Source organism: Plasmodium coatneyi, chromosome 8 (assembly GCF_001680005.1).
Source record: "Plasmodium coatneyi strain Hackeri chromosome 8, complete sequence".
Taxonomy (NCBI): Eukaryota; Apicomplexa; class Aconoidasida; order Haemosporida; family Plasmodiidae; genus Plasmodium; species Plasmodium coatneyi.
In genome coordinates, this window is record NC_033563.1 from 1,685,193 (window position 1) to 1,698,190 (window position 12,998).

A 12,998-nucleotide genomic window follows, 5' to 3' on the forward strand; every position below is an offset into this window, starting at 1 on the left:
CCTATCCTTTGTATATGTAGATTCTTGTATGTGCACATGTACGGGCATACACATGTGTGTATGTTTTATCTGCATATATATTGGGGCGCTTTATATGTACGGACTTGCATATGTGCCCATTATTATATGTTGTCCACCGCATGTGCTTTTTATGTTATAAAAACATATTTCACATGATTAAAATGAAAATAAATTTTTTTTAAATATCATATTAGGACAAAGTTGGAAGAAGAGTTTTTTTTTTTGGTTTGGACATCCCAGTGGATGGGAAGTTTAACATGTCATGGTTGGTGATTTGTTTTCGCGTGGAACCCTGCTTGGATCAGGATGAGTTAAGAAAAATGTGGAGAATGAGTTCAATCCGTTCGTGTAAAATTTGGATAGACACATAAAATATGTGTACATATGCGTGTATGTATTTGCGCGAGGAAGGTGAAGGCTGTGTTCCCCCTCATTTACACACGTCATGGGTACACAGCTGACCAATTGAAGTGACAACATAGACGGGCACGCTCAAACACGCCTCTAGGTGTGCCATTTTATCTTCCCCTTTTGACAAAATTAGCAATGTTGGTAATTCTCTCACGTAACTTTGGCGTAATTTCCGGTTTGGCTCTCTGATGAATCTCCAGATGCTTCAATATTTGACCCGCCCGATACCAATTAATGTCACTATTTTGCCGCAAACTCATAAATAAGTTTTTCTTCCCATCCAGAAGCATACCTCGGGTTTCTTTTAACTTTCTGTTCGCCTCAAGGGATAACCTTTCCTGCTTCTTGGCATCCTTGTAATGTTGGCTTTGTTTAACTCCGTAGGGTATTTTGTCCTTTATCTTTTTTAGTAAATTGACCCGGCACCGCGCGATCATTTTTTTTTTTTTTAATCTTCCTCTTCTTCTTACGTGCGTGTGCGTTATTGGCTGGAGTTTGTAGAGATATGTGCCTGTTCTGGATGGACGTGTTTGTAGTTGCGTCTGTAGACACGTTGAAGCAGATCAGCTACAACGCTGTGTCGGAGCTGCTGGGGGCAGACAAACAGAAGACAAGTGATGATGAATCGACCTGTTAAGCAAAATGGCAAACTCACAAAATGACAAAAAAAAAAAAATTATGAACTTTAGGTGAACACTTGACTGGATCGCTACGGCGGGGTCAATCACTGGATGGCATGTTTTTTCTCTCCCTCATTATACCCCTACGCTTAGGGCACCACCACCTTGGGTAGTCCCTTCGATTTTATCACACAGGGGAAGATTGTCAGAATGTACTTTCTTGAAGCCCTTTTGCGCATAAAGAGGACGGAAGGAAAAAATGGCAATGCTGCCGCATAATATCCACTTTAAATAGGCTTGAAGAGGAATGCTTCAGTGAAATTGTTATTGGAGACTCATTTCATATACCAGCATGGCGAACCTGCACACATGCGCCGCGGCAAAGGCATCTATACGTGCAAATGATTAATCTAAAAGGGGAGTTTCCCTAATTGGCGGATGCATACATTTACAACGTCGTCAGAATATGTACCTGTTTGTAGGTATATGTGCACAGGTTATACCATACCGGGGGGTATGCTAAACGCCACTGCTGCCAGGAGGAAGTCTGCGTGACGGCCCTTCCGTGTCCCTATACTTGACGCTTGCCCCTTTGAAAGTGTCCCTTTCTCGCTTAATTCATCGTCAGACTTTAAAATGTACGAGAAAAAATCCTTATCCCTAATTAGAATGTCATCATTGTTGTCATAACATGGTAAGTCGCTCTCGTCATAGAGTTCGCTCCTGTGACTGGCATTTCCCGTTTTGTCATTTTCCTCCTTCGTAGGAAATTTTATCAAATTTTTCTTGTTCGTATATTTTACGATTTTTTTTTTTTTTTTTCTTTTATCCTTCAAAACCATTTTGTGCAACTATTAGTAGTTCCAATGACTAACAGAAAAAAATTTCCTCTGCGGGATGACCAAAATGGTTTTATAACAACGCAGGGAAAAAAAAAAAATATATAAATATATATATATATATATATTTTTTTTTTTTTTTTCCTCCCCTCCGACGCATTCGTTGCATAAAAATGATATTTTGAGTAATGTGGTAGGAGAAGAAGTGTTACGAAAATGAACCTAGCGGGTGCTCCCTTTCCAATTGTAATACACCACCCGTGCGAGGAGCACCTCTACTGGTCCTTCACACGTGTAAAAAAATAAACTCGCCTCAACATGCCAAAAAGGAACATTCTCCCATCAGTTGCGGAAATATTTCCCAAATTGTTAACATATTTTTTTTCGCATTTTTTCGAGTCCCTCTTTTTTTTTCTTTTTTTTTTTTCACCCCACGTTGAGCAATTGTCTAAGAAGCAAAAATAAATACATCATTCTGTATATGTCTGTTTCCCCATTTGTAGACCCTCTTATAGGGGCAATCACAGACGAGGAGTAGTGCCATGACGGCGTCGGCATCATTACACCATTTTTTCCAAATTAACCGTTTAATCAAAAAAAAAAAAAAAATAAGTTAAGCTTAACATGGGCGAGTTGCATGTTTGACCACCTTTTTTTTCCTTGTGAAAAAATTATGGGTGGCGCCTTTTTGGCACACGTTAATGAAGCGAGGGAAGGAGTATCCCTCAAGAGGGGCTGGACAAAATGGGAAAAACAACAACAAAAAAAAAGACACGCACGGAGAAAAGCAGCAACAACGTCATCGCGTAGGTTTCTCTCGTTCGATCAAATGGCGGAATATTCACACGTCTCCCTTCCTTATAACCCCAAAAAGTTAAGCAAATGTGTTTCCCTCAAACGGGGGAATATCATCACATGCTCGTTAAAGAGGTGTAGTAACATAGGGACTGACTCGGAGAGGGTTGTTCATATGCAAAGGGAGCAAACACACAAATAAATGCACACATGTAAAGCATTCCGCGCTACTCATCCGAGTAATCCGAATAACCAAGCAACAGTGAATTGTTCTCCTGGGTGGACACCTTTTTAACGTCGGAATGGTCCCCCTTCGGAGAAGCGATTGCACTTTTTTTCTTCGTCTTTATAATGGCCTTCACACTGGTCTTCACTGGAATAATTTTTTTTTTTTTAATTATATTTTTTTTTACCTCACGTAAGTTAACATGATTACTTTCTTCCTTCCACAAATCTGCTTCATCTTCTTTTTCCTTTAATTCTTTTTTCTTTGCATAATTTTTTATAGCTTCTTTAAATTCAAATTCCACTTCTTTTTCTCTTTCCCTTATTTTCTCAACACTATAATTATCATGTTTCGCATAATTGTCGTAATATTCTGCATATTCTTCTGTCATGTTTGGCATGTCATAAATATTGAGCAGTCCTGCTTCATCATCTTTCCCCAGTCCACCTGTACCACTGTTATTATTTTTTTTCAGTTCCAACTGTTCCGATAGGCTTAGGAATTGATTGTCCCTTTTAAACTCTGGTAGCTCCTTTAGCCTTTTATTTTCGTCAATTTCTTTGGCGCTCCTGGCGTCCTTTTCATGCTCTTTGATTCCTTCATTGGTGAACTCCTGTTCATAAATGTGTGTTTTTATGAAGTTCATTTTTTCGGGTTAGGTTAACGTTTAAATGTGTGTGCACAAGGGGGGCGTCATTCATCGGAGAGGCTTCGAATGGTTCCCAAATTGAGGGTGGCCTCTCATTTTATTCCCCACATAGATGTAAACCCACGGGTAGCGTTCCCCGCGTTGTGTTCCTCCAGTTGTGGAGCCACCATTTGGGGGTTCTCCCCCTCAGGTCAAGCTGCTAATTAATCAGTTTCTCCACAGCGCTTTCGCGCCAGGAACAATATTTCTTGTAGAAGGGCAAGGCGAACAATAAGAAGGGTCCAGTTCAGTTTGACCTTGACCCATTCACTTTATTTTTTTCCTCAAAATTGGTAAAACGTTATCTCATCTGAATAATATTTTTTTTCGCACAAATTATGCGCACTTAAAAAAAAAAAAAATATATATGTGAAAGAGGATTGACGGACTGTTGGCGGGAGAATGGAAGGAAGATCCACGGGGGTTCATGTTACTTTTAGCCACCCACCGTGTAAACAAAAATTAGCTAACGATGCATAAATTAAAAATTTACACTCGCCGCTTTGCAGGCTCCGTTTTGGGGGGCGAGTCCCATTTTTTCGCTTAGCACGTATTTTACCAAAATGACAAAAACAAATTTCAGTTAAAGGCAGAAGATGAGACGAACTGCCTTACCACGGAATTGCATCCTTTGGACATTTGAATGAATTTTTTTTTTTTTTTTCTCATTTTTGTGGGGTTGTATTAGCGCGAAATGGTAAACTACGCCACACATGGTGTAACCTCCATTCTGCATTTTTTTCGACATAATTACGGTGATTTGATCGACCATGCTGCGCGCGAGAAAAAACAACCAAACACACACCCCCACGTTGGTTCGCCCGTGCACCGCGATATCAGCCTGTTGTGAGGTTCTCCATGCGGCCATACCGATGGGGAGGAAATTCATTCCATGCGTTCTCCTTCGTTTTAATTTTATGTTTTTTTTTACCACCCGTAAGTGGAAATTGCGTGGGAGAGTCCGTGACTTCACGGAGTAGGTTCCCAATTGAAAAAAAAAAAAAAAAATTTTAAATGGCCATTTTATGCTGCATGCGCTTGTGAGGAAGCCTGACGGAGGTGGGTGATGCCCACCTAAATGATCAATTCTCGGCGGCAACAGGGACAAGTGAGGTTAAACCTAAACCAGCTCTTGACGCACTTCCAGTGGTAGGTGTGCAGACAAGCCAACTTGATGCACTTGTCGTAGTTCTGAAAATATTCGAAGCAGACGGCACACTGTTCATATGCAAAGTTGCCACTTTTATTTTTTGCATCTATGTGTTCTTCCACATCTACGTCTAGGAGCATCTTCCCACCTTGGCTATCCTCCCGTGTGTTGTTCCTATATATGTATTTATACTTATCCAAATGGCTTAGAATGCGTTGTTCGTTGAGGGCACTCTCCTGCAGGTTTGCGTTAGTTGATGGAAACAGCCGCAACAAAGAGTCTGCATCTAACTGTTGTAGTATGTTCAAAACGGCATATGGTTTGTATTCTACTGGTAAGCACTGGATATAATTTATGGATTCATTTGAAATAACGTCGAAGAAAGTTGGCTTGATTGCCCCATCGGTGTATATAAATGTGTTGCAGGTAATTCTTCCTCTTCCATATTTTATGTTCATTGGGTCGATTCCCATAATTTTAAATTGCACTCCTTTGTAAAAAAAAGTATCGTGCATGGAAAACAAACTTAAGTAATGCCTCTCTATGTAGGGCTTGATGTAATCTGCGAAGATATCATAGTTGTAGGTTGTCGGTAGTGTGTCATACAGGGGTACTATGTGCACGTTTCTGAACGGGTCGTACGTGTCTGCGTTTAAGCAAATCTCCTGCAAAAGGAAGGGGGGAAGCATCCATAAAAGTAATTTGTTAGGGGCAAAAATTCATGGATTGCCCAGATAGGGGCGTGAAAAAAACATGCACCATCATCCCTAGGGGGATACACAACGGTGCATATATATAGACACATTATCGATGCGCCCCTTTTCATTCCTAACCGTAGAGTTATCCACGAAACCCACATTCACGTCCGCATCTATCTTCACAACGAGGAAAGAAAAATTATTTATAATGAGTAGCTTGCCAGAGTAGAATAACTTAGTCCTGTTTTTCTTGAAATATGGATGCAGACAGGTAAGAAGGATTTTTTCCAAGACGAGACTTCTTCTCTTGATGGTGGTACGCTGGGGCGTGACAGTGTCCCCTTTTTTTCCACCGAAGGTGCTATTGCTCTTTCCCTTTTCTGCATTGCACTTACTCGAAAAGTGGTCAAAGGAAAACGGAATGAGGGACATGGCTTCATTAAAAAATTGATTGCCTTTTTTAAGTATATATTTTTTTAAAGAAAAAAATTTTTTTTTCAATTTTTTTTCATATTTCTTATAGTATTTATCTCGTATTATTATGAGATGAATTTTTTTTAAATTGTCCACGTATTTTCCATCCGTGTAGATTAGGGTGTCCCGAGTGAGTACACCCTTGGACGGTATGCAATTCACAACAACATAGTAGTCTGTTTTCTCTTTTAAGTGGGAAGTTTCGTCTGTTGATTTTTCTTTGTTGCACTTGTCGTGCAAGCAAATTTGGTCATTATTGGGTGTGTTTTTACTGTCCTTTTGATTAGAATTTTTTTTGTGTGTGTGACTGTTCGATTCTTTCCTATGCGCAACTTCACATGAGTCTTCATTTGGGCAAGGTCCCTCTTTGGCGTTACATAATTCTTCTAGCAGGTTTGTGCTTGTTGTGTTGTTCTCATTTTCATTGGGGCCCTCCTTGTCATGTGTTAGTCCTTCCTTCAGATTTTTCTGTGTGTTTTTCTCCCGGAGCACCTTTTCCTTTTCTCCATTTGCGGCAATTATGAACCCCTCATACAGGACGCATTTTTCATTTATCAACAACTGTAGTTTCCTATAAAGAGCATCTGCATTTTCGCCTTTTTTTTTTATGGGCAGTATGTGCACTTTCTCTAGTATGCCTTTTTTTTCTACGATATTTAATTTTTTTTTCGAATTGACATTATTTAGGAAATGCATATGTTTGCTTTCTCCCCTTCTGCAACTTTCCATTTTTTACTTTTCACGTCTTCCTTTTGAATGTTCTCCGCGAAATTTGACCCCCCCCTGTGTAGTAGACGGTTACTATATTGAAGCTAAATCTCGAAATGCGTTCAGCGTGAAAATTTTTAGGAGGGTCGCTTTTACAACTATTCCCACCTCGGTGCGTACATAAATATGGGTGCACGTAAGAACGCACGGGTGAACATTCTTCGAGTGCGCTTGAGAGCAAAGCTGGTCACTTACTTGCGTATCACCATTTCGACAAAAAGTTCAAAAAAAAAAAAAATTCAATTTTGCTAAACTGAAGAGTGACTCCTTTTTTTGCCAAAAAATTCGCCTTCTATTTTGCTCTGTTTTGCCTTTCTATGTAGACAAAATCTAGGTGTTTTTTCTGGGGGAGTCTTCGCTTGATGCGCTCGTGCAAGCACAACTGCACATGCTTCGAAGCGTCACGCCAGTGGCATCATCAATGTTGTTCCAGCATATAGGCCATCACCTATTTCACCATTAACATGGGAAAACGGGGAAATAAAATACGAACACAAACGACACGAAGGAGATACTTCCGTTCAGACGGAGCACTAAGGGCATTCACTTTATTTTATAGATTATAATTTTTCATTTTGTGGAAGTTATTTGCGCGGTTGTAGGGGAGTCTTTTTTGCAACCTGTTGCGTATTTTCCTCTTTTTTCTTTAACTGTCCACTGTTGCGATGTAGACAAGTTCAGTGTGCAAACTGAAAACCGTCGTCTCGTTTTGGGGCGCGTAAAAATAATGTGAAGAAATAAAAATGAAATGGAGCAGAATGAAATGTGGTAACATAAAATATAATGGACTGCGCAAAAGTGACGAAATAGGAAAAGTGGAAAGTAAAAAAAAAAAAAGAACATCAGATGGATGTAGAAATATATATCTTATTTTAAAAACTGCGGGGGAACAACGGGGTGGTGGATATAAAGGGGCATTTTACAGTTTTCCTTTATTTGGCTCTATTTTTCCACGGTTTACCTTATTCGAACGGTCACAAAGTCTGAAACAAAAGTAGTGAATAAAACTAAAAACTGATATACTTAAAAATACTAAGAATGTACGCACCAAATGTATGTTCATAATAATTTAGAAAAAAAATAAATAAATAATCTGACATAGAAGGAAAAAATATTTAAAATTAGACAAAAAACAAAACAGCGTTTTGGAAAAAATTTCTATGGAGTCTACCGACAGTTCAAAATATTTGTGTGTAAAATTTCGATATCGTTTTGACCAAATTTTTTCCTAATTTTGTACATTTTTTTCACGTGCATTTTTACTTTTACTTTGATTTTGCTTTTTTCTTTTCGCCATCCTCAGAATTTTCCTTTCTATGCGTACTTAAAAACATTTTTAAAAATTTCTTTTTTTCATGAAATAACAAAGTCCGATGTGAAAAAGGAAAAAAAAATTCAGAAAGTGAAATGTGTAGTTCTGTTTTAAAAATCACGCCGCTTTACAACAACATGCACCGGTTGCCTACAACATTTATGTCGCAAAAAGAAAGGGGGAAAAAAAAGCGAAAAATTCATAATAAATATGTACACAAAAAAATCGGAAATTTCCTGTTACATTTTCAATAATTTTACTTTACGTTTGGCAGACCTTTTTATATTTCCCTTTTAGACAATTATAACAGCAAAAATCCCTTTTGCAGCAACCGCGTGTAAAATGACGCGGTGCGATTTTCCATTTGGAGGAATATTTCTTCTACATGTAGGAAAAAAAATGCAAATGCAGTAGAAAAGAGAATATACCTACATAGGAACGAAGTAGCATTCATGGGGAAATTTTTTAAAAATTGTCTAAAATGGCTGAAACGATTTTGTTCTATGCCATTTGGGTGAAGGCATGATTTTTCAGACCATTCTCAGTTTGTTCATTTTTTTTGCTGGTATTCTTCCCTCTATTCAGCTTTACAACTGCGTACATTTTTTCTTCACCACGGTTAATTTGCACACACACTCTGAAGTGACTATGTCGAATAGTTCATTCCTTTTCTCCCACATACTGTCCAAAATTATTCGTTGCTTTCCATCTCTGGAGAACTATTTTCTACACTTAAAATATAACCACTTGCATGGCAAAGATGAACAAGAACGCTTCGCGCCCAAAACACGCATATGTGTGTGTGCAGAACGGTACATAACGGCTGTATCTTTTTTGGTATTTTTGTCTGAACAGTTCACGTAAATAGCCACACAGGTTTGCCTTATGTACGGCAAAAAAAAAAAAAAAAAAAAAAAAAACGAACGTAACACGTAACGTTAATTTAGCTGTACGCGTGTTCGCAGCAAAACCCATTGGATGAACTTTCTTCTCTTTTTAACCTTATCGTAAATCCTATGTTTCGTGTATGTAAAAAAGAAAAATTCCCTATTTCTTTCACCAAATGTGCAACCGTGCAAGTCTTTCCGAAAGGCATGCGAGCACACGCTATAGGGGGTACATGGGCAGAAAATGTGCATATTGTATGTGTACAAATATATGCTCATTTGTGAAGAGGAACACAGCGTGCGTTTTGTTTGCTGTCTAGGGAATGCTATCCACTCCATCGCTTTTTTTTTTTCTATTCCCTTCCGGGGAGGCGTATAATTTGCCAAAGTCTCAAAAACGGCTAGTAGCACAGGTAAACACCTCGCCATGTACATAATTTTACATTTCACGCGAATGTCCCAATAGTGGGCCGGTCACTTTGCTAACGTAAAAAATAAAATGATGAACGGGTGAAATGATAAACAAAGGAGTGCTGGATTAATCCGCGCAATGTCGATATAGACGTCAACTTCAATAACAAAAAGAGTCCTATTTTTGGAACATTGTTATAAGCTTGCTCAACAGCTTTGCGGAAAAGGATATTACACGATGAGCCAAGTAATGCGTGGAACGTTGAGAGAAAAAAAGAAAAAAAAAAAAAAAAAAAAAAAATTCCCTTGAGTGGTACGTGTTGCCGTTTTTATTAATATATCGAACAAAACAAACATTCATAAATTACACGAATGTGTATATGTGCGCTTAAGTGAATATATATCTGTTGGTACATTTTGTGAGCCTTTCATAAAAGGGGCGTGAGGAAAAGTTCAAGCAGGCATTAACTTGCACTTAATCCCTCAACCCATTCCCCCCCCCAAAAAAAATTGCGAATTTAATCCCTATTCATTTTTATAAGATACAGAAGTTGCAAAAAGGAAGAAAGGATTGAAAATTTGCAAATGTATTTCTTTTCTTTTCCTTTTTTTTTGCGTACAAACTGTTAATTGTTTACCTCAAAATTAATCGATTTTTTTTTTTTTTTTTTTTGTCCAATTAATGTTCATGTTATATTTTATTTTTAAAATTACGCAAGGAGGGGAGGAAGAAAAAATATAGCGCAATAACATAATACTGTTACAGAACAGGACCAAATGGAAAACTCGTCACCCGTATCGGAGGAAAGAGCAGAATTCGCATTTTGTTGAGAGAGAGAAAAAAAAAGACACGCCATTACGTCAGTAAAGTGTTACAATACTTGTTAAATTTGATTGTAAATATTGTGAATGCTGCGTAAATGACATCACTTATGAGAACAGCATGAATGACGCCGTTTATAGTTGCAGCATGAACGCGTCTTAGTTTTATGCGCTTGTTTATTCCACTTTTTTTGTGCCGTTTTTTGTCCGACGCTCGCCTTAAAATCGACTTGTAACAACTAGCGGGAAAAAAATGCTGGACTCCGATGCCGAAGTACCGCCAGAAATTCTGGTGGAATACGAAAAATTGTTGACAAAGTCGTACACGGAAAATTTTGATGAGTAAGTATCTGCAATCGATGCATGTCACTACAAATAATCGCTCTGCTATTTCTTTTTTTTTTTTTTTTTTACAAAGTTGTGTCAGACAATGTGAAAAAGAATTGAGCGTAGTGCATGAGTACGTGACGAGAGTGTTCACATCCATGTAGCACGTTCACACAAACGATTCTTCATTTGAGCAGATTGTACAAGACCGACTTGCTGAAGGTAATTGGGAAGGATGGATACGGCTCACACATCGTTTTGTTGATTCCGTGTTTTATCGTTTCGTCCGGTGCAGACCCTGAGAAGACACTGTAAGTGGATCTTATACTGGTGCTATTTATTTGCTTGAAGCGCGTAAATTGTAGCAGTGGCAAAATTAGGAGTGCTCATGCTGGTGGCGATGGTACAATTTTATTTTATTTATTTATTATTTATTTTTTTTCCCCCCCTTTTCGGGCTATTGCCACTTCGCCACATGCAGGAGATACGCCATCCTGACGTTGGACCCTATCGTGAAGGAGAACTACGTGCTGATTCTGTGCGAAACGCACACAAATTGGCTGACAGACGCGGTTTACGCGTACGCAAAGCAGTGTAAGGAGGGCAAGAAAAAAAAAAAAGTGACCAATTGTGATGGTGCAGAAATTGCAGACATTCCATGTTGATCATTTTTCCAAGCATAAAAAAGGATCCTAGTAAGATTTACCCCTCCATCATTTGAATTTTCGCCCCTCCCGCAGGGTATGACACTCTTCCGAGGAAATATAAGAAGAACCTGAAAAAACTCTACTTGGTGCACAGCGGATTCATGTCCAAAACGCTGCTAACAATTGTGACTCCATTTGTGTCACCCAAATTCTGGAAAAAAGTAGAATACATAGAAAAGTTAGAAGATCTATTTTTACAATTAAATATAAATCCAACATATTATTTGAGATGCTTTCCATACATAGTTCAGAGAAATGAAGAAGTGCTATTAGGAGGAAAAACGGTTTCCGTTTTTGGAGCAGATTTAGAGATTTTATGTCAGCGGTTTGGAAAAACCTACATGGAATATAAACACATCCCTTCCATCCTTGTGGATTTTTTAACCCATTTAATGAAGCCTGAAATTATAAATACGAAAGATCTGTTCTACTTACAAGCAGATGCAAATACATTGTATGGAATAATTGGAGACATAGAATATGGAGAACCGACAACCGACTTTAACAACATTCCTTCTTTAGTTTGTTCTTTCAAGCTCTTTTTAGATACACAGAAACATGGGTTGTTGGGTAAAGATGCCTTCACGAGGTTGTACCATTTAAAAACCGTTTCAGCATCGGATAAGGCGATAAGAAGTGTTTTATTTAAACTGTATAATAAACTTCAACCGGGTGTTAAGGAATGTTTAGTCTGTCTTTTGAATTTTTTTAAAACCGTCTCAACGTATTCAAGTGAAAATAACATGACGGTGGAAACTCTGGCTAAGATTTTTGCTCCCACTTTCTTCAGACCCAGTGTTCCCAACGCCGTTTTTTCGCAGTGCATTCCTTTGGCGAATAAGTCCCTGCAGATGATAATTGAGTCCCCCGATATTTTGACGGTGAGTTCGACATGCGTATGAGTAAGAGCGTAGAGGGAGGCGATGTGAGCGGTGTGGTTATTCCAACGGGCGTCTCCTTGGTGCATATGTCATTTTGTTTCCATTTTGCAAATTCGTTCCCCATTTTGAAATGTTTTTCTCCCCCTTTGCGCAGAACCCGGAGAAATACGACGCAGAAAGTGACAGCTCAGAGGAGAGCGAATCAGATGACAGCAAGGAGGAGGACTCCAAAACGGGGAGCTCAAGTGAGGAGACGAGCAGCGAGTCAGAAGGAAGCAAAGGGGATAAGGGGCAGTCCAGCGATTCGGCGGAGCTTTCCAAAAGTGGATCGGAAGCCTCGGAAAGGGGAGGCCCCAACAAAAAGGATACCCCACAGAAGGACACATTGCAAAAGGATGCATTGCAAAGTGGCGAATCGAAGAAGAAATCGGACGAAGAGACCGAGGAGGAGTCCGAGGAGGAATCTGAGGAAGAGTCTGAAGATGAATCCGAGGAAGTGACAGAGGAAGCTACGGAGGAAGAATCGGGTTCAGTGGAAGACACCAGGAAGGTTAATTTTAAAAGGGAGGATGAGAAGGCGGAATGATCGAGGTGGTGAAGCGTCTGAGGAAGCAACTAGGAAAGCCGCGCTGGTGGCAAATGCCCATTGTCATGCTGCGCGCTAAAGGATTTTTAACCCGGCGAGGTGGTAAGAACCCATTGGGCCATTTACCTCCGAACGCATGGGTAATTATCGTGTGCTTTAATAGAGAAGAGACACAAAGAAAATGTGAAGCAGTTGGCAGACGCAGTTTAGACGCCCAAACCACTTTTGTGTAAGAACAGATGCACTTTTAAATGACGCCTTGAAAATAGAAACGGTACCTCTACTGGGATAAGTAAAAAAGGAATGGTGAAAATATTAACGAAGATAGGTGGAGATAAAAAAAAAAAAAAGTTCAGCCAAGGTGGGTACGTTGTG

The 12,998-nt window shown here is 39.1% G+C and overlaps 5 protein-coding genes across 5 annotated transcripts; 1 reads left to right on the forward strand and 4 right to left on the reverse strand.

Annotated features, from left to right (window-relative positions):
• Positions 1–539: 539 nt before the first annotated feature.
• Positions 540–869, reverse strand: PCOAH_00022760 (Uncharacterized protein; the record flags this gene model as incomplete). The annotated part of the gene is made up of 1 exon (XM_020059083.1): positions 540–869. The coding sequence occupies one exon, from the start codon at positions 867–869 to the stop codon at positions 540–542; it is 330 nt and encodes a 109-aa protein (XP_019914427.1).
• A 680-nt stretch (positions 870–1,549) lies between these two features.
• On the reverse strand, positions 1,550–1,894 carry PCOAH_00022770 (Uncharacterized protein; the record flags this gene model as incomplete). The annotated part of the gene is made up of 1 exon (XM_020059084.1): positions 1,550–1,894. The coding sequence occupies one exon, from the start codon at positions 1,892–1,894 to the stop codon at positions 1,550–1,552; it is 345 nt and encodes a 114-aa protein (XP_019914308.1).
• Positions 1,895–2,913: 1,019 nt separating this feature from the next.
• Positions 2,914–3,558, reverse strand: PCOAH_00022780 (Uncharacterized protein; the record flags this gene model as incomplete). Its single annotated transcript, XM_020059085.1, has 1 exon — positions 2,914–3,558. One exon carries the CDS (start codon positions 3,556–3,558, stop codon positions 2,914–2,916), a length of 645 nt encoding a protein of 214 aa, XP_019914536.1.
• A 1,116-nt stretch (positions 3,559–4,674) lies between these two features.
• On the reverse strand, positions 4,675–6,651 carry PCOAH_00022790 (Uncharacterized protein; the record flags this gene model as incomplete). Its single annotated transcript, XM_020059086.1, has 2 exons — positions 4,675–5,415; positions 5,584–6,651. The coding sequence occupies 2 exons, from the start codon at positions 6,649–6,651 to the stop codon at positions 4,675–4,677; spliced, it is 1,809 nt and encodes a 602-aa protein (XP_019914420.1).
• Positions 6,652–10,375: 3,724 nt separating this feature from the next.
• On the forward strand, positions 10,376–12,623 carry PCOAH_00022800 (RhoGAP protein; the record flags this gene model as incomplete). The annotated part of the gene is made up of 5 exons (XM_020059087.1): positions 10,376–10,464; positions 10,647–10,760; positions 10,931–11,043; positions 11,190–12,037; positions 12,192–12,623. 5 exons carry the CDS (start codon positions 10,376–10,378, stop codon positions 12,621–12,623), a joined length of 1,596 nt encoding a protein of 531 aa, XP_019914545.1.
• Positions 12,624–12,998: the final 375 nt, after the last annotated feature.